At 41.3% G+C, this 22,147-nt stretch overlaps 1 protein-coding gene across 3 annotated transcripts in view; it reads left to right on the top strand.

Moving 5' to 3' along the window:
- The window catches only part of map3k21 (mitogen-activated protein kinase kinase kinase 21), a 117,367-nt gene that overhangs the window by 79,545 nt on the left and 15,675 nt on the right, over positions 1-22,147 (top strand). For 2 of the 3 annotated variants that reach the window (XM_060926336.1, XM_060926337.1), the window contains exons 4-7: positions 1,704-1,879; positions 9,537-9,777; positions 9,903-10,025; positions 19,056-19,154. In XM_060926336.1, coding sequence (XP_060782319.1) covers positions 1,704-1,879; positions 9,537-9,777; positions 9,903-10,025; positions 19,056-19,154 — 639 coding nt within the window. The remainder of the gene's footprint in view (positions 1-1,703; positions 1,880-9,536; positions 9,778-9,902; positions 10,026-19,055; positions 19,155-22,147) is intronic. The other variant, XM_060926338.1, reaches the window with a different exon arrangement.

Raw genomic sequence — 22,147 nt, 5'->3', positions numbered from 1 at the left:
AAACGTGACGTGTCAGCGCTGCCATTTTGAAAACTGTTTTCCAAATGAAATATTGCACAAAAATGAGTTTAAATGACGATTACTGCCTGCTTTTTTTCAAACTTTCCTGATTACTATCAAAACAAACAAAACTTCTGGCTTGATTACGTCAGCATTCGAAAGAGGGCGCACGCGTCTTTTGGCAGATGTTGGTCGCTTTGATTTCCGTTGTACGTTTTACTTCCGTCCTACGATGTCTCACACAGGTCTCAACGAATCTCATTTATGGTCATTGCTTTGATATATGGACTGAGATTACAGAGCGTATTTCAAACACTTATAACTTGCTATAGAGGATGTGCAGTCACGTGACCCGTCCGTGTTTACTCCGCCATATTGGACGGCTTCAGAGTAGTTTACCTTGCGCGAGCGTAATGGATCCAGGGAGTAATCCCCAAGAAAATTCGGAAAATACCCCATCTACATCGCGCAATAACTTGTCTAAGTTTGTTCAGCATCTTGAAGGTGACGTGAGGCAGCGTTACGTGGAAAAGTGTTCCAGGTTGGGGATTGCAGATCCGTACAACTTGCCGCAATCCTTGTTCAGGGAAATTCGGAGCTGCGGTGCCGGCGATTTGCCCGATCTGGCCTACCACGACATTTACAATTTTCTCGTTAATCGTGAATCGTGTTACACTGGCAAAGCCCTCAAAGCTTACAAGAGCCTGGAAGCTTATAAATATTTTGTTGCGGGATGGATATCTCAACTATACCTCTGGAAGGTTCCGAAGAAGAATGTCTACTTGATAACCTCACGGGTAAGTGGCATTAAGACGTTTATCATAAAGAGACTATGCAGGACGTTTTATCGTAAGAATGTTCGAAATCTAAACTCAGTTCCAGATAATGACAGGGTTGTAAATATGTATGTTTTTGTCTGGAAAAAAAATATCACAAATCACCGCTGTCTTTATCTGTGCAGAATTATTATTCAATATCAGATATAAATGTATTAGAAGATTACACCTACCTGATATGAAGTGTTCACTACAAATTCGGCTGGTAGAACTGGGGTTCCAGTTTTCTCTTCGCACAGCGGACACCCATTTTGCGCGTCTCTCCTCGTCTGCAGGGAATCTATAAAATGACAGGCCCTCCTTTTGGCCCTGTCTATTGGTACAACCAAATGCTGAACAAGATATAACCATTCTCGAAAGATCTACTCCCACACACTTGATAATTAGAACGGGTTCGTCTAAGTTCTATGTGCGGCCATGCTGTCCAAGATGGCAGATAAACAAATATCACGTGACCTCGTGACGTCACGTGCATGCTCTCTATAGCAGTGACAGAATAGCGATCAAAATTGCATTCCTATATTTAATAAAATGAGAGGGAGAATTTTGATGATAAATTTGCCTTCAGCTCTCCTTTAACTAAACCAAAAGAAATGTCAGCCAAAAGGCTTTATCATAGTTTCAAGCTCCGCCATCTCCCTCTCTCGGGCTCACGACAGTGACCGAAAACCCAAAAAGTATACACAAGTAGGCTGGTGGTAATAAGATGCAGGTGAGAATGGTCATGCTTTATGTGCTGGTTCAACCTGCCTCCACACCATCGACAGCTGACATTTTGCAATGTCGTAACTTTTTAATGGAGGACTAAAAATGGAGACGGACTGACTGACTGTACCCTCCAGCTTAACAGAATGTTTGTTGCCACAGAATGCTGGGAACAGGATCCCCACATCAGACCGATGTTCGCCACCATCCTGGAGCAGTTGACAGCCATAGAGGAGGCCGTGATGGCCACCATGCCGCAGGACTCCTTCCACTCCATGCAGGAAGACTGGAGGGTGGAGATCCAGGAGATGTTTGATGAGCTGCGAACGAAAGAGAAGGTCAGTTCTTTACTCGTGTATAAATACTTGCTGGTTCTCACGGAGTGTGTTGAGTCTAGGGATGGCGAAAACTAAAAAAAAATCTTGACCGACCGCTGAGCCTCATTAGCCGGTTAAAGTCGGTTAACCTATGAGTTTAAAATTCTAGAATTGGAATTATTACAGGGATGTAAACGGCACGCCTTTTGGCGGATGCCGCCCTCTCCACAGCTGAATCGCGCAGATCCGACCTTCCTTTCCCAAGGGGGGGGCGTTGGAGCGTCCGACCACAACTTCATCAAAGCAAATTCTGCATATAAGCAAATGCCGCCACAGTCCACGAAACACAGGAAGTACAAGCACGAGAAGAAAACAGCAAATCAGGAAGCTGCGCAAAATTTAATGTGCGCATTCTGATCTACTGATTGCGCAGCTTCCGTGCAAACGCGCGCAGCCCCCCGATCCACTGCCCTCCTTTCACACCCCCCACGCCTCATGGACTGCAATGGCACCCACCTATTTAGTAATTTTAATACAGAATCCACCTTGAAATTACAATCAGACACTCCAACGCCCCCCCCCCCCCCCCCCCCCCCCCAAAAAAAAGGATCTGTGCGATTTAAAAAAAAAAAAGTCGGCATCTGCGCCTTTAGTTTGTGTGGAGAGATATGATCTGCAATAACATGCATTGTTGGCTACAGACCGAAACATGCTTTCAGAATGCACTGGCCAAGGCAGGACTAAACTCGATGTGCCTTCTAATAATTAAAAAAAAAAAACAATAGTAATTTGTAAGCTAAAAAGCCGGTGTCTACACTTTCACCGAGTGGCAGCTGGGCGGGACATGACTGAATGGGTGTTTCTGATTTGTCAGCTGTCCGCTCCAAAATCAGCAGCTTCAAAACAATTGATTTTTTTTTTTTTTTTAACCAACAACCAAAAAAAATTAACCGGTTGATGTTGATTCGGTCAACCACCGGTCAAACGGTCATCGGTTAACATCCCTAGTTGAGTCATGTCACAATGCCGTGCCTGGTGTCCCAAGTGTTCACTCATCCATCAAGATTAACTTTGTGTTTAATGTAAAGGTTCTGAATTTTTAAGGTTTACTGTCTAACGGATGGCATGATGCTCTGACCCCAGCTTTCGACCATTTTGGAATATGCAAAAGTCACAAAACCTCCGTGAGAACTTTTGCATCGTGTTGCTTGACCTCAAAATCAGAAATGGGAGTCTGAATTTGTGATTGTTTACACATGCAATATATACAGCTTGGTTCATACGTACAATGTCTTGCAAAAGTATTCATCCCGCTTGGTGTTTGTCCTGTTTTGTTGTATTACAAACTGAAATTAAGATGGATTTTTGGAGGGTTAGCACCATTTGATTTACCCAACATGCCTACCACTTTAAGGATGAAAAATCAGGGGCTTCAAAGTTTGGGAGAATAGCAGGGTACAAATAATTTACAGCAGGGTGCAAAATGGTAAAATGTCTGCCAGCGGCAGACATAATGCACGCAAAGCGTGCAGGGCGCAAGTACGAATTTTTCATGGGGCGGGATGGTTTGGAACAGGCCATCTAAAATTGGGATAACATTTACCCGGGACGGGTATTTGAGGCGGGTCGTCTAGCTTAAGCTTGATTAGCGTTGTTACGCACGTCAGTGTTTCCCACAGAAATTTTGGAGACTATGGGGGAGGTGCGGGGGTTGTTTAAAATTGAGTGATATGTTAAATATTAAGTTATTACTGGAAAAACTATTGATTAAAAAACCAGACACTGAGAAATGGTCCTATAAACAACTTTACCAATATAAAAGATTACCAGGACTACAAAAATGCAGAAAAATAGGCTTTACTTATCCAAATGCACCTGTTGGTTCAAAAGTTAAAGTGCAGAGAACTCACAGCACAACATGAAGTTACCTTAAAATATAATATAAATGCCTCAGCTTTCATGTAAGAAAAAAAACTATTAATACTAGTACTGTGTGCAGGCAGTCTCTCCTGAAGACTAAATTAAACAATAATTATAAACTAATAAAACACATGGCTCAGGCTTCATAGAAGAAAAAAACAATTTGAACAGAATTTCACAGTATGATGCTGAAGCTGCCTAAACAATGGAAAATAAAATACCATTTTGGCAAAAACGTTGGCATCCATTAATTTCTTGTATTAAGTAAAAAAAAATGTTGCCAGATACTGCTGACGTTTTACAGCCCAAAATATGTTCAAAACCCGCCAAAATGCACTTAAAACCGCCCAAATTGGGCGGGAAAACGCGCAATCTGGCAACACAGGCGGCAGTAATGGCTGCACTCGTGTCAAGGATGTAAACACAGTTGACGCGGCAACGGACATACATGACATAGTGGATGTAATTTACGTTCACAACTTTTTTTTGCTGTCAGAAATATTTAATATTAAATTTTGTGACTCGACTGACAATAGCCGGCGGCATAACAAGCCATAGCTGGCGATTTGCCGCCGGTGACCGGCTACTTTTGAGACAGCTGAAAAATTGTTTTATTGTGACACAAACAATAATTAAGATGAAAAAAAAACAGAAATCTGGAGTGTGCATGGGTATTCCCCCCCCCCCCCCCCCCCCCCAAAAAAAAAAAACCCCACAAAAATTCAATACTTTGTAGAGCCACCTTTTGCTGCAATTACAGCTGCAAGTCTCTTAGGGTATGTCTCTATTAACTTGGCACATCTAGCCACGAGGATTTTTGCCCATTCCTCAAGGCAAAATTGCTCCAAGTTAGATGGGTTGCGTTGGTGTAACCCTACCCCCCCCTTTTTTTTTTTTTTTTAAACAAACATCGTCCCTACATTTTCACAGGTTCAAGTCGTTGGACAGGGGACTGATGAGCAGTTTTATGGCCGAGTGTAGCCTGTTTCCTAATTATTTCATGACAAATTAAGAAGATAAGGTCTGGAGTTGATTCAGTGTTGAATTTGCATTTGGTAGCTGTTTGAGGGAACTCTCAACATGTGGGCCCTCTGAGTTACATGTCAATCCTGAGATCGAGATGCTGACCTCTTCTGCTCCTCTGACCTGCCTGATCCATCCTGACGCCCTGTGTCTGGCCGGAGTCTCATCATATCGCTCCTGTGGAGGACGGCCCCATATGGACAGTTGAAAGTCACACTCAGAAGACGCTCTGGACTCTTACAGTAATGCTTTTATGGCTGAGGACTACAGTTGACTTGCTAACTTTAGGACTGCAGTTGTCATGAACAGTTTTGCACTCAAGTTTCCATCAATGAAGAGTTTATAACATCAACGAAACTGACTTCATGTTAAAACTGTTTATGTTATAGTCATGTTGTCTGTTGTTACCCAAATGAGGATGGGTTCCCTTTTGAGTCTGGTTCCTCTCGTGGTTTCTTCATGTCGTCTGAGGGAGTTTTTCCTTGCCACCGTTGCCACAGGCTTGCTCATTGGGGATAGATTATGGGTAAAATTAGCTCATGTTTAAAGTCATTAAAATTCTGTAAAGCTGCTTTGCGGCAGTGTCTATTGTTAAAAGCGCTATACAAATAAACTTGACTTGGTCCAAAGAGGTGTCGATGCAAGTGAAGGCCATCATTAGGATGGCAAAACAGAACTATCAGGCAGAGAGCAGAAGCTTTAGGAATGGCCAAACCAACAATTTGGTACATCCTTAAAAGAAAGGAACACACTGGTGAGCTCAGCAACACCAAAATGCCTGGAAGACCACGGATGACCACTAAAGTAGTGGATGATCTCCGAATTCTTTCCGTCGTGGAAAAAAATCAAGCCAAGTCAAGAGCACTCTTGAGGAGGTCGGCCTGTCATTGTCAAAGTCTACAATCAAGGCAAAGAAATGGAATGCTCTTAAATGGCCAAATCATTCACCTGACCTCAACCTAATTGAGCATGCTTTTCACTTACTGCAGACAAAACTGAAGGCAGAAAGACCCACAAATGAAGGCAGCTGCAGTAAGGCCTGCCAAAACATCTCGAAGAAGGAAACTCAGCATTTGTTAATGTCCATGGGTTCCAGACTTAAAGCAGTGACTGACTAAAGGATTTACATCCAAGTATTAAAAATGATGCTTATATTTATAATTGCTAGTTTGTCCAATTACTTTTGAGCCTGCGAAAACGGAATGACTGTTAAAAAAAAAATGGCTGTAATTCCTAAACTGTTGATGCAATATTTTTTAATCCCTTGAATTAAAGCTGAAAGTCTCCACTTGAATCCCATTTCAACTGCTTTATTTTAAATCCGTTATTGTAGCGTACAGAGACACAATTACAAAAACAGTCACTGTCCACATATTTATGGACCTGAATGCATGTCTGTATTTAGTTGGTTGTTTAGTACTTGATCTAGTTTACGAGCCCTGAAGGAGTATTCTAGCACAGGGGTTGTCAACTGATGGACCGCAAATTAATTTAAAGCATCGAACTGTGGAATTGTAACACAATTAATAATAATAATAATAAAAAGCTGTACATAGTTCAGTGACTGTACCATCTTTTAAACCTATGCCAGGCTTTCGTCTAAACGGGGGAACAGGGGCGCTGCGCCCTCTTACTCTCGGCGTGCGCCCCCTTACCAACTCCGTGAAAACATCCCAGCAACACTACGTGACAATGTGTCTGATCATCAAATACGTTATAATTGCTCCAAAAATATTCCAATCATAGTAGATATACCGCCAGACGGTGCAAAAACGATCCAAATTGGCGTTTTCCAGACTGAGGCACCATGTTTAGTTGTTTACTTGTCGCGGCTGCTCTCGCAAGATTTGACATGGGTTACATACAAGGTCAGCTGACTTGTAGCGTGAGATTTCTCGAGACTGAATGACCTTTCACCCACCGGCGCGGGAGCTTTTGACAGAAGTAGTTCGCGAGTTGTTTTTGTTGACACTTGGGCATTTAAAGATGTCATCCCGCGGCACGAAGCGGAAGAAAGCCAAAGACTGTCCGGGGCAGAAGAAGATTAGTCCAAATTAAAAAAAAAAAGTGTGTTTCCGGTAACCCGACCGATCGAGAATTTCTGCGTCGAAATTGCCGACCGTGAAGTTTTTATTACAAATTTCCCTCGATATTTTAGTGTAAGCGGCGTTAGTTTGTCATAATTTTTTTGTTTCAACGCATTCAAGTTGTGAAAGAAACGATAAGTAAAATGTTTCGCCACTTCTATCAGCCCTCCTGCATAAACTGAGCCGAGCCGCCATTTTGAATCCTCATTCAAGGCTGTAATGCAAATTGCTTCCTTTTCAGTATACAAGTGCACTTCCATGGCAGGGAAAAACACTACATTTTGCCGCCTATGTAGTCCCTTATTTATACAAATAGGAGTCATTCAGGATTCAGCCATGTTTTTGCTCGACCCAAGTTCTACAGTAGACTAGGCGAGGCCGTCTGCTTTTAATGGAAGTAGCCTAGCCTAGGACGTTATTTTCACGTTATTTCTTGATAAGGTGTTTTCACGTTATTACATGAAAATATCATGAAATATCGCTTCCGTAGATCATAACTCGAACTCTCGCGATATTTTTTTTTTATTCGTTTAAAGATTTAAAACACTTATTTTATTATGATGTGTGGTATAAAGGATTCTGTGCCAAAATACTATTTTGTAAGATGTTTGTGTTAATTTTTTCGAACAAAATTTAAAAAAAAAAAAAAACCTTTCCTACCTACCGACCTTATTTTAGTATTTCATGTTACCGGAAACGCACTTTTTTTTTTTGGCCTTACTTCTTTCTTTTTCAATGTTCACAGACAATTTGTTACAATTTCCCTCTCAGATAGCCTCAGAATGTCCCATTGGAGCATTTTTCAAAGGCTTTGCACGGCGGGGGGGGTCAACCGGCACCATCTCCCCCCCCCTTCCCTTCACTCCCTCACCATGGTGAGCGCCCTCGTACTAAATTTTTCTAGAAAAAACCCTGTATGCTATCACAGCTTTGATGGCCAGATCCTCCGTTTGTGCTTAACACCGATCCCGTGCATTTATGTAAATTATTTAACTGAAGGCAGCTCATCAATAAAGAGATGCAATTTCCTAGCTTTTATGTATTTATTCGGACCATTTTGTCAACAAGGAGTTTTATATACCTGAAATTTCCTTAACTTTAGCTGAATACCCCTATTCTAACACTGGATCAGCGTAGTCTCTACCTACCACACATTTAAAGTATACTCAGCAAAAATAAAAACTTGACACTCATTATTTTTCAAATAGTGTTTAGAAACTTTTCTTGAAAGAGTGCTTGTTGTGATTATGATTAAATGCATTGTCAAGGGCATTACGTCACACATTCATTCTACTGGTCGGGCCTACGTAGCATGTGCGAGAGAACTGCACGCTAAAAATCACGTTTCCACGTGACACAAGTGACGTGACCTATTGATACACGTGCAATTGATCTCACGGTAGCAGAGTAGAGTGTCATCTCAGAAAAACAAGGTTTTATGGTTAATTATTCGTTAATTTGCAACGCCACGACTGTCAAGCATTCAGCGTGAACGTGCCACTGGCATGCTGAATACGGGAACATCCGTCACTGACGTTGCGAGGGTTATGGGATGCAGTCGACAGACCATCCATACTCTCCAGACACGTCTCCATCAAACTGGCACCACAGCCGACCGTAAGGAACCCTCCACAGAACTTGCAGGAGCTTGGTGCCATGTTGGTACAAATATGGCGGCACATTCCCCAAGCTGTGTTCAGACGCATCATCCAATCCATGAGGAGACGTTGTATCGCAGTTGTGAACGCCCATGGAGGACACACCTGATATTGACATGATTTCATTAAGTTGTGACTCAGAGTTTTTGATCATGGACATTGTCGTCGCATTTCCGGTGGAACCGATTCCATGACAAACATGATCTGTACGCTATAGCATCTTTAATGACAAGATAATTGAATACAATCATTATTTCAAACCTATTTTCCAAAATGTTCAAATTATTGACTTTGAAACGAGTGTAAAGTTTTTATTTTTGTTGAGTATATTACCACAGACGGAAATTTTGGCACCTTTCCCTGTACTGAGAAAAGAACAGAAAAGCTGTTTCAAAACTCGTGTATAATTAGAGACTGAGTGCTGCTGTCAAAGTCCATAAATATTTATAATGCACAATGTGTGTCTGATACATATTGAAGCAGTGATTTATAAATCCTCCCAGATATACAAGTACACCACCACCAAGTTGCCACTTTGCCTTCTAATCTCAGCATGATTTGTGACTCACAACGAGTAACATTTACCAAGTGATTAAATGGTCTCGATAAGCTTGACAGACTACTCGGGCACTTCTTGGAGTAACTACAGTGAGTTCAATTGTAACTCTCTGAGTTACATAAGTTAGTTACTGTTAGTGGAGATGTTCACAGATCAGCGGTCCACAAAAGGCCCTTTATTTGACCGTGGCAGGGGAAAATGGTCCAGATGACGGGAAATTAGCATGTTCTATTTTCACTGTTTTTGCATGGTTTGTTCCCCCCCCCAAGGTTATCTCGCCAATATTTTATTGAGAAACCTAGAGAGGGAAGTCATGGTTTCCATTTGCTTTGAACTTACTGTATTCAGGTTGTAATTATCCTTGTAGAGGTTTAATAGTAAGCAGGTCCATTATCTGTAGCAAGCATTTAATCTTTTGTGTATTTCTCCAGGAGCTTCGCTCTCGTGAGGAGGAGCTGATGCGGGCGGCGTTGCAACAGAAATCACATGAGGAACTACTGAAGAGGCGGGAACAGCAGCTGGCTGAGCGAGAGATCAATGTGCTGGAGCGTGAGCTCAACATCCTCATCTTCCAGCTGAACAAGGATAAGCCCAACGTCAAGAAGAGGAAGGGCAAGTTTAAGCGCAGTCGCCTCAAGCTGAAGGATGGTAACCGCATCAGCTTGCCCTCAGGTGCTCCCTTTTAGTTACTTCACCGTCTCCGATGCATGCTGATGTACATTCGCTGCTTCAGAGAAGTCTGTGGACTGTTTTTTTTTAATATTAAAGTGTTTTGGTGCTTGTGTTTTGTGTCTCAGATTTTCAGCATAAAATCACAGTGCAGGCTTCACCATCGATGGAGAAGAGGAGGAGCCTAAACAGCACCAGTTCCAGTCCTCCCAGCAGCCCCACACTCATCCCTCGCCTCCGGGCAATCCAGCGTATGTACTGATTACACACGCGCGCACACATCATGCACCTCAGCTCAGGTTACTACTTTTGATCTCGACACTGGTTTACCACCTTTATATTATCTAATGTAATTTTTAGCCAATTTTCATAAAGCTCTATATGCCAGAAAGCATAATCATGATTTTGTTTAATAGCAAAAAAAGTATTAAAATTATTATTCGGAACAATATCTTTTTTATTCAGTTTCCACCTTACACTGAATGAAGCTGCCAAGAGCATAATGTAACAATATACAGTTGTGGTCAGAAGTTCATATACACAGACATGAAGGTCATGGTGATATTGGGCTTTCAACGATTTCTTTGAACTGGTCCATTTCTATAATAATAATAATAAGTTTAATTTGTATAGCGCCTTTCAAGAAACCCAAGGACGCTTTACAATAATAGATAAATAAATAAAAAATAAAGGGGAAAAAATAATAAATAAATGAATTAATAATAAAAAGTAAAAAGTCCACCAAGTAGGGGTCAGGATGTAATTCCCGTGGTGTAGCAGCCACAGTCCCACCGAAAGGCGCATGAAAACGAGTCCCACATCTCCAGCACAGCCGCCGCGACGCCGCTAGCCACATCGCCCGAACACCACGCCGTGGATCCACAAAGCGAGCAGAGAAGCTCCGCCATGCAGAGCGCTGGTGTGTCCCAAACCGCCTGCACAGCCGCCGCGACGCCACCGAGCAACATCGCTCGGAACATCACGCCAAGCATTAAAGCGCAGAGCACTGGACAACCACGAATGTTAAATGAGCAACGAGCTCACTGCAGTCCACAGCTGGGAGCACAGGCATCGCCCACAGCAAACCAAGGCCTGGAGGGAACCAACGCCCAAAACTGGGTCCGGAGCTACACCACAACCGGCGGACAAAACACTCAAACAAACATCAAACTACACAAACACACAAAGAAAAAATAAATAAATAAAAATTTAAAAAGAAAGAAAATAAAAATAAAATACAAAAAGCTTTGGTGAGAAGCGGCAGCCAGAATGAGCACGACATACTCTCAACCAGAAACGGAAACGAAAAAATGGCAGATGGTACCATCATTCTATGGCAGAATGATGGTACAATATAGATTTTTAATAGGAAAAAAAACAAGGATTTGGTGTACAAGTTTTAATTTATATTGGTTTTTCTGAAATCAACGCAGGGTCAATAACGTACATGCAGCGCACCTAATATTTGGTTTAACGTCCCTTAAGTTTCATTTTGACTGGACGCTTTTGGTAGCCATCAACAAGCTTCTGACAAAATTCTGGTTGGACCACTCTTCTTGGCAGAATTGTTGCGGAGTTCAACTAAATTTGTTTCCTGGCATTGACCTGACTTGTAAGCACAGTCCATATACTTTTGAGTTGCAGTCAGGACTTGTTTTAAGCTTAATGTTAGTTTGCTTTAGCCCTTCGATTCCACAGCCAGCTTTGTATGTTTGGGGTCATTGTCATGTTGGAACACCCACTTGTGTCCAAGTTTCTGATAGTTTGAGGTTATGCTGAAGAATCCTGAGGTAGTCCTCCTTAATTAATTCCATCCACTTTGTGCAATGCATCAGTTCCACAGCCCAAAGCGTGATGCTACCACCACCGTGCTTAACAGTTGGTACAGTGTTCCTCTGTATCTCTGGTCATTGTAGCCAAACAGTTCAATCTTTGTCTCATCTGACCTTGGATTTGGATAACTGGAGCTTGTTTATGCACTTATTGGAACATCCAGACAGTAAGGCATTATAATAATCCAACCTGGAGGTAACGAAAGCATGAACTAGTTTTTCCTGTGTCATGTAGTGACATTAAATTTCTTATCTTAGCAATATTTCTGAGATGAAAGAAAGCTATCCGGGTAATGTTATCAATGTGAGTTTTGAATGAAAGACTGGGGTCAATAATCACCCCGAGGTCTTTTACTGCTGCACGTGAAGAAACAGAAAGGCCATCCAGAGTTACTGTGTGATCAGAAAACTTACTTCTAGCTGCATGAGGTCCTGGTACAAGTACTTCAGTCTTGTCAGAGTTAAGCAGAAGGAAGTTAATAAGCATCCAGTGTCTAATGTCCTTCACACATTCCTCAATTCTACTAAGCTGGTGTCTCTCATCAGGTTTTGCAGAAACATACAACTGTGTGTCATCAGCATAACAGTGGAAACTAATACAATGTTCACGAATATTATCACCCAGAGGTAACATTTTATTTATTTTATTTATATATATATATATATATATATATATATATATATATATATATATATATATATATATATATATATTAAAAAAAGCAGCGGACCCAAGACAGAACCTTGTGGAACACCAAACTTTACCTCAGTATGTCTAGAAAAGTCATCATTTACATCAACATACTGATAGCGATCAGTTAAATAAGACCTGAGCCAGGAGAGGGCCGTTCCCTTAACTCCCACAACATTTTCTAGTCTATCCAGAAGAATGGAATGATCAATGGTATCAAATGCTGCACAAAGGTCAAGCAACACAAGCAGCGAGACACAGCCCTGATCAGACGCCAACAGTAGGTCGTTTACTACTTTAACCAGTGCTGTCTCTGTGCTATGATGAGGTCTAAATCCTGACTGATACATTTCATGGATGTTATTCCTATGTAAATATGAGCATAACTGCTGTGCCACAGCTTCTTTAAGGATCTTGGAGATAAAGGGGTGGTTTGATATTGGCCGATAATTGGACAACTGACGGGGATCAAGGTCAGGTTTTTTAATCAGGGGTTTGATAACTGCTAGTTTAAAAGATTTGGGTACATACCCAATCCTAAGAGAAGACTTTTATTTTTAGTAGCGGTTCAATTACTTCTGGTATTATCTGTTTGAATAGACATGTAGGTAAGGGATCTAGTACGCAAGTTGAGGCTTTTGATGCGGAGATTAATGAAAGTAATTCAGTTTCTTTAAGGGGAGTAAAACATTCTAATTGCTGATCTGATAGTTATATTGTTAACTACAGGGTCACTTACATTGTCTGACCTTAAATTAGTAGTTTGAAATTTTGTCGGATATTCTCAATTTTGTCATTAAAAAAAATTCATGAAGTCGTTGCTACTACATACTGCAGGTGAGCATGTGTCTATAGTGGACTTATTCCTGGTTAATTTTGCTACAGTATTAAATAGGAATCTAGGATTATTTTTTCTATTAGGGAGGAGAGATATGTTGATCTCGCAGCACTAAGAGCTTTTCTATACTTCAGGAAGCTCTCCTTCCAAGCTAATTTGAACACTACCAACTTTGTTTGACACCATTTACGTTCCAATTTTCGAGTGGTCTGTTTTAAAGTGCAAGTGTCATCATTATACCAGAGTGCCTGTTTTTTTTGTCTCTGACCATTTTCCTTTTAAGAGGAGCTACATTATGTAAAGTATAGCGGAACGTTGATTCTAAGCATTCAGTTGCCTGATCAAGTTCTGCGGGGGCTGACAGTGACCCGATCAAAGTTGATAACTCTGGGAGATCATTTATAAAGCTCTGTGCAGTAGTTGACGTGACTGTACGTTTCATACAATAGCGTGGTGAGGTGGATATATTATTACTCAGACATATTTTGAATGTGATGAGACAATGATCTGAGAACTTCAGACTGTGGAAGTATGACTACATTTTCTATGTTTAACCCGAATGTTAGTATTAGATCGAGGGTGTGACCACCATTATGGGTCGGTCCTATGACATTCTGATTAACCCCTACTGAATCTAAAATGGACACACACGCTGTTTTCAAAGGGTCTTCTGGGTTATCGAAGTGAATATTAAAATCTCTGACAACTAAAGCTTTGTCTCAGGAAATAACCAGGTCTGAGATAAAATCTGCAAATTCAGAAAGAAACTCAGAATATGGCCCCGGGGGCCTGTAAATAATAAGTAACGGAATTAACTGGGTAGACTTATTTTTTGAGGCTACATACATTCATATGAATATGAAGAACTTCAAATGTTTTAAATTTAAAACCAGGTTTTTGTGTTACACCTAGATAATCATTATAAATAACCGCGATACCTCCTCCTCTGCCAGTTAGATGAGGCTGGTGTATATAACTGTATCCAGGAGGACTCGCTTCATTTAATGCTATATATTTGTTTGGCTTAATCCATGTTTCAGTCAAACAAAGTACATTAAACTCCTGATCAGCAATAAGTTCATTAACCATTAGCGCTTTAGATGTAAGAGATCTAATATTTAATAGCCCCACCTTTAGATCAAAGGTGCTGGCAGCAGCTGTACAGTTAGTATGACCTAATTTTATATTGATTAGGTTACTGGAACAAACTCTGAATATTTCTACCTTTTTGTTGAGCTCAGGGAACACACACAGTCTCGATGTGGTGGACCCTGAGTGACGACTCTGTGCAGCTAGCAGACAGTTGGTTTAGCCTGTTCGTCTGCTCCCTGGCCTTGGCTCTGGATTGTTAGAAATTAACTAGGCCTGTTCTGAGACTATGACCTATGCTGCAGGAAATGAGAGCAGCACCTTCCTGAGTGGGATGGATACTGTCCCGCCTTAACAGGCCAGCAGTGCCCTCAAAATTAGCCCAATTATCTGTAAAGCCCACACTGTTTTCAGAGCACCACCTAGACAACCAGCAGTCCAGCGACCATAACCTGCTGTAAGCTACATTGCCACGCCATATTGGGATGGGGCCAGAGCATACTACAGCATCGGACCTCGCCTTCGCTAATTTAAACACCTCTACAAAGTTACTCTTAGTAACCTCAGACTGACGAAGGTGTATATCATTAGATCCTGCATGGATGCTATCTTTGAGAACCTGTGCGTGCCTAAGAACCTAAGATTACCTGCTATGTCCGGCACCCTGGCTTCCGGTATACACCTGACTAAAGCTGCTGGTGCCCCTAAAGGCTGAGCTAATTGACATGCCGTATGATGGAGTCCCCTATAACCAGAGCTCTTTCAGGTTTCTCAGTGGGTGCATCACTAAGGAGAGCAAACCTGTTCGACACATGACGCGGAGAGAAGTGGTGCTCCCGTGGGCGAGCCTCAGCAGTAGCTTTGGCTCTACGCTTATGCTGCCGAGCCGTCACCCATTCACCCCGCTGTAAGGGCTCTAATGCCGGAGTTGAGGGATTGCTAACTCCACCTAGGGCATCCAGACTTTCCCATACAGAAACTACACTGTTCTCATTTTCACTGGCCTTCTCTAAAGCCTGGATACGCGCTTCTAACACTATAATCTCCTCCGTCAGAGAGCTAACTAATCTGCACTTGTCACAAGTAAAGCTATCGCTAGTGGCGGAGGAAGAATGACTAAACATCCTGCACTCAACACACTGAACAGGCTGAAGATGTGCCATGATGAAAGGATTCACGTACCTTAATCGAAGATCTCTTGATACTAAGGCAGATCTGATGTGGATGGCCTCCGCTTGTGGTCTTTACGCAGGAGGAGAAAGAAAACTTCCGGTCTGGGTGTTCTTCTGAAAAAAAGAGAGAGGAAAAAACGGAAAAAGGAAAGCGAAAGTGGAAAGTACAAAAAGGAAAGCGAAAGTACAATTAAAACATGAAGAGGATACTGGAAAATTATTTGTAGAAAAAATAAAGATTAGTAATTAACGCCAATGCTTGTGGAAAAAAGACTTGTCGGGAACCAGGAAGTGCGTAGCACAGAATGGGTTGTGCATCCGCAATCAGGATTCATTCGGCAGCACTGTGTCTGTGTGGGTTTACTCCAGGGTGCTCTGGTTTCCTCCAACAGTTCAGACCTGCAGATTAGATAACAATACCAAGCCACTGGGATTGCACAAGCCGGTGCGTACTTGGTGCTGGTTCCAAGCCAGGATAGATTGGGGGGGTTGTTTGCGTCAGGAAAGGCATCTGGTGTAAAAACCTTTGCCAAATTAAATATGTGGATCATAAATTGGGAAGGATGATCCACTGTGGCAACCCCTAATGGAAGCAGCTGAAAGAACAACACCAGTGAATTAATAATCTGTGGGTATAAAAAAAATTTTTTTGACTGAGTTTCAGAAAACCCAAAATAAATTAAAACTTGTTTATCAAGTGCTTACGGGTTATTTTTTTTTTCTATTAAAGATGCATATTCAGGGGCGTCGTGGCTCAGGTGGATAAGGCGCCATACCATAAATCTGGGGACCTGGGTTCGATTCCGACCCAAGGTCATTTCCCGATCCCTCCCCGTCTCTCTCCCGCTCATTTCCTGTCTCTACACTGTCCTATCCAATAAAGGTGGAAAAAGCCCAAAAAAAATCTTTAAAAAAAAAAAGATGCATATTCAATCGTTCTGCCACAGAAAAATGACCAGTTCAGAGATTGCTGAAAAGCCAATATTCGTGCTGGCAATTTCTAGCAAAACTGACACGAAGTGAGTGGGATAAGAGCGAGAGCACTGAGTGAAGTTTAACTTTATGCAAATGAGAAACAAAGCAATTTGGTGACGAGTAATAGGAACGAGCGATGGTGGTATGGAAAACATTTATCCTTTTTGTTCTAATGTATTTGTAACTACTCACAGTCTGTCAGTAATGCTTGCTCTGCTGCTACTGGTTATGTTCGATTTACTCAAAATGAAGTGTCAGTATGTTCTATTTCAGTACATCAAGCCCTTTAAGCACATCCAAAAAGCACTTTTTACATACGTGTCCTAATTTGTATGGATTTTGCAACTCCCAGTAGATATCCACCAGTATATAAAGATAGGCTTGCCTACCATTGGGTCCAGTATATAGTGATTTTGAGTGGGACAAGGTGTAAAATTGCAGCCAGTCTGAATGTAGGGTAACTCCCAATAAATGATCTGTGACAAATACTAAATGTAAACCCAGTAAGACTCCCAATACATAAATCATTAAGCTACCACAGAATGCAAGCAACTGGAAAGTTAAAACACATTCATGTGGAAGTTCTGCTTTATTGCACCACTGTCAATAAGACAACCTGTTGGGTGATTTTAGCCAACTTTTATTTAACATTGTCAACTGTATTTAATTTTCAGAGGGAAACAAAACTTGTGATCACAAGAATAATATTGTGTCTCCCTACTACCCAGTGCGATGATCATACAAACACCCATATAGATTTATCATCAAAGTTCCATGTTGCGCTGTCCATTCAGGAGATAACTGTTGAATACATAGAGGATATTCCACTGTTGTGCGAAGATATGAGGTTTATCTTTGAGTGGTGAACATATTTAACACAAGATAAACTTCATTTATTTTTATCGCGGTCCGGTTTCCATCAAATCCTGCGTTCTGATTGGCTGGCGAGCTGGTCTGTATCCTATGATACGGACCCCAGTTATGGACCTCTGGCGACTCGGTTGTTCACAACAACAAACATGATAGCATTTTTTGTCAACATTTATTTATTTTTTTTAATAAGATTTATTTATAAGATTATCAAAAATCTTATAAATGTTTGCCAGCATTTCTCAGGAGAATAGCATTAATTTTACAGCATGGATAGTGATAACGACAGTGTTCACAGCGAAAGTGAGTTTTACTACCCTGAGGAAGAAGAAATAAAAGAGAGCATTTCAGGAGAAAGCTAAAAACCTGTAACTGTTGCTAATGCCGAGCAAAAACATGGCCGAATCCTGAATGACTCCTATTTGTATAAATAGGGGACTACATGGGCGGCAAAATGTAGTTTTTTTCCTGCCATGGAAGTGCACTTGTATACCGAGGAGGAAGCCATTTGCATTACAGCCGTGAATGAGGATTCAAAATGGCAGCTCGCCTCGGCTCAGTTTTCCCTTTCTGGCGCTCTCGTTTTCTGTTAGAATTTAGTAAAGAAATAAATATATTATTTATCAGCTTAAGGTCGGTCTGTATGGTGAAATACCGTGACCTCGGCCTTAAATACTGACCTCGGCCCAGAGGGCCTTGGTCAGTACTTTCAAGACTTTGGTCACGGTATTTCACAATACGGACCTCCCAGCTGGTAAATAATATATTTATTTCTTCAAACCGGGTGCTCCGGTTTCCCCCACATTCCAAAGACATGCAGGTTAGGTTAACTGGTGACTCTAAATTGACCGTAGGTGTGAATGTGAATGGTTGTCTGTGTCTATGTGTCAGCCCTGTGATGACCTGGCGACTTGTCCAGGGTGTACCCCGCCTTTCGCCCGTAGTCAGCTGGGATAGGCTCCAGCTTGCCTGCGACCCTGTAGAAGGATAAAGCGGCTAGAGATAATGAGATGAGAGACATTCACAAACCAGAAGTACCCAAATTTATCAAAACAATTCATTGAGTTCCTCACGAGTGACGTATAAAGATATAATATATGAACAGGAGTGTTTTACTGGGAAATGCACTACTCGTATTTTTCATACAAGCTATATCCAGGACATGTAGATTCAAAACCGTGACGCACATCTCTGTCACCTGTGAGGAAATCGATGAATTGTGTTGAATGTGTCAATATAATAAAAGGGAAACCGCACGTTGGCTTGAATATATGAAGTTTACTTTCTCGTGCTGGAAAAACTCGCATTTTTCATGCAAAATACATCATGGATCTGGGTGACACATTTTTCCGATACGTCACTCCGATGATGTCACTCCCGGTGTTTTCCTGCTGACTAGAGCAGTCAGGTCAACCAGTTCAGAATTAAAATTCTTTTGATTAACTTGCAGGGTGTGTTGTGGGGTTTGTTTGGTTTGTTTTTGTGGGTGTCCATATAATATAAAGAACGTTACATGTTGGCGTGAAGATATAAAGTTCATCTTCTCGTGTTGAAAATATTTTCACTCGTATGTTCACCACTTGAAGATAAGCTTCAAATCTTTATGCGACTGTGTGATATCCTCTGTGTCACAGTTTTGGATCTCCATGTCCCATATGTAGCTCGTCTGAAAAATCCAAGTGGCGTATTTCCCAGAAAACACTTGTCCATATAACTGAAATACTTTAAGTACTTGAGGCAATCCAAATATCTCCGTCATTGTAACTTTGTTCAGTTTAAAAACCTGCACTGTTTAACGTTGTCTTTCCCTTCAGTGAACTGTTCCAGTGATTCTACACAAAGGAACAGTATATATGTGTATCACCAAGATGTGGATATCACGAACGAGTGTAAACCTCATACAGGGAGGAAAGGCAAGGACCACGTGGTGATAAGGCTCTTTTTCTCGCGTTTCTCTCATCACAAGGGCTTGGCTTTTGTACATGTGTGCTGCAGTTAATCTGTTATTTTCAACCAAATATCACTCACAGCAGGGTTCAACTTAAGTGGCTTGAATTTTCATTTACAGTCTGTGCTGCTCCTCTTCACATTTCACCAGCCGTGTGTGGTGATGCTCAAAGGACAACATCTTGCTTTTTGTAATCAGCTTTATGACCTGTTATGTTTCACCAGAGCACAACTATCATTTTGTAGGATATATTCCAGAAGAATACGGACAGTGCAGAATAATTACACAAAGCAAGATTCTGTCTTTTGCCTCCAATCATCAGGAAACCAACATGACTTGGAAAAGGGGACACGGTGTTGGAAATGGTGCCCTAATCACTATTGTCTATATACTGCACTGCATAGAACACTATCGGGGAACAAAATGAGCGAAAGTAAATATTTTCTTACACATTTGTTTTGCTTGTCTGTGTGAGAAATCAAATTTTGTCAAAGACATAGTGTTTGTTACCTCAGCATTCGCACAATTATTTGATCTGTATCGCATACAAAAAAAAAATCGAGCTGCAGGCAGCAACCTGTGGGGTCCAAGCATAATAAGGAGACATTAGACATATCTTCCAGTTTCATGATGGTAGCTCAGTGCTAACCATGTGAAATGCCTGCTGAAATCTGATTGGCTGCTGTTGGTTGTTCAATAACAACACAGTTTTGCACAATGATGCATTATACCAAATTTCAGCTTAGACTTTCATTAGAGAGTTATTTGAATTTAATGAATCCATGCAACCAGTCCTAAGCTGAAGCGGTTTAAGTAAACCAGGTTCCTCCCCACTAGGACTGATTTTTGCATGTGATGGCCAGATTGTTTTTACAAATTTCAACATGCATTGTTGAGGGGTCATGCTTCCCTGAGTATTTTGACACCGATTTTGGATGGACGATATAGAAATGGATATTTCCAGCTCGTTTGAGAAGTATCCTTGACTTGCAAGTGACGTCAAAGCAAAATAGAAACCCGGATGTCAGCCATGTTGGTGGATATACAAATATGGTGTCAAGCAACATTCCATACAAAACAGTCATGCGTGCGTAACTCTGTTTTTCCACTGCTTTAAGGGTTCTTTTAGCTTTGCCATATCTTTGTGCTGTACAGTGGTGCTTGAAAGTTTGTGACCCCTTTAGAATTTTTTATATTTCTGCATAAATATGACCTAAAACATCAGATTTTCACACAAGTCCTAAAAGTAGATAAAGAGAACCCAGTTATACAAATGAAACAAAAAATATTATACTTGATCATTTATTTATCGAGGAAAATGATCCAATATTACATATCTGTGAGTGGCAAAAGTATGTAAACCTTTGCTTTCAGTATCTGGTGTGACCCCCTTGTGCAGCAAGAACTTCAACTAAACGTTTCCAGTAACTGTTGATCAGTCCTGCACACCGGCATGGAGGAATTTTAGCCCATTCCTCCGTACAGAACAGCTTCAACTCTGGGATGTTGGTGGGTTTCCTCACATGAACTGCTCGCTTCAGGTCCTTCCACAACATTTCAATTGGATTAAGGTCAGGACTTTGACTTGGCCATTCCAAAACATTAACTTTATTCTTCTTAACCGTTCTTTGGTAGAATGACTTGTGTGCTTAGGGTCATTGTCTTGCTGCATGACCCACCTTCTCTTGAGATTCAGTTCATGGACAGATGTCCTGATATTTTCCTTTAGAATTTGCCGGTATAATTCAGAATTCATTGTTCCATCAATGATGGCAAGCCGTCCTGGCCCAGATGCAGCAAAACAGGCTCAAACCATGATACTACCACCACCATGTTTCACAGATGGGATAAGGTTCTTCTGCTGGAATGTAGTGTTTTCCTTTCTCCAAACATAACGCTTCTCATTTAAACCAAAAAGTTCTATTTTGGTCTCATCTGTCCGCAAAACATTTTTCCAATCGCCTTCTGGTTTGTCCACTTGATCTTCAGCAAACCGCAGACGAGCAGCAATGTTCTTTTTGGAGAGCAGTGGCTTTCTCCTTGCAACCCTGCCATGCACACCATTTGTTGTTCAGTGTTCTCCTGATGGTGGACTCATGAACATTAACATTAGCCAATGTGAAAGAGGCCTTCAGTTGCTTAGAAGTTACCCTGGGGTCCTTTGTGACCTTGCTGACTATTACACGCCTTGCTCTTGGAGTGATCTTTGTTGGTCGACCACTCCTGGGGAGGCTAACAATGGTCTTGAATTTCCTCCATTTGTACACAATCTGTCTGACTGTGGATTGGTGGAGTCCAAACTCTTTAGAGATGGTTTTGTAACCTTTTCCAGCCTGATGAGCAACAACAACGCTTTTTCTGAGGTCCTCAGAAATCTCCTTTGTTCGTGCCATGATGCACTTCCACAAACATGTTGTGAAGATCAGACTTTGATAGATCCCTGTTCTTTAAATAAAACAGGGTGCCCACTCACACCTGATTGTCATCCCATTGATTGAAAACACCTGACTCTAATTTCACCTTCAAATTAACTGCTAATCCTAGAGGTTCACATACTTTTGCCACTCACAGATACACTGGAGATCAAAATTAGAGAACAACTTATAAAAACTTGAATAATTTTGAAATAATACCATCTTCACTGCTCAACAGTTTAAGGACATTTTGTTGTGTCTATACCATGCTACAACAACACTTTTTCACAAAATGGATAACGCATTTCAACAAAAAACCTGCATTTTGCAAAAAATGCACTGATCAAAATTAGAGAACACTTTCAGGTGCCTCCCACTTAATGGTGCTAATCTAGCACATGGTGCTAATTTCCTTGATTATCAGTCAACCCCTATTTAAGTGGCATTCTAACTGCCAGTTTCATTGACTTTGCAAGATGGTGGGTCGTTCTAAAGTGACTGAAAGCCTCCGGCAGCAGGTTGTCCAGATGAAAACCAAAGGGAT

This window comes from Neoarius graeffei, chromosome 7 (assembly GCF_027579695.1).
Source record: "Neoarius graeffei isolate fNeoGra1 chromosome 7, fNeoGra1.pri, whole genome shotgun sequence".
NCBI lineage: Eukaryota > Metazoa > Chordata > Actinopteri > Siluriformes > Ariidae > Neoarius > Neoarius graeffei.
This window is presented reverse-complemented; position numbering and strand designations above follow the sequence as displayed.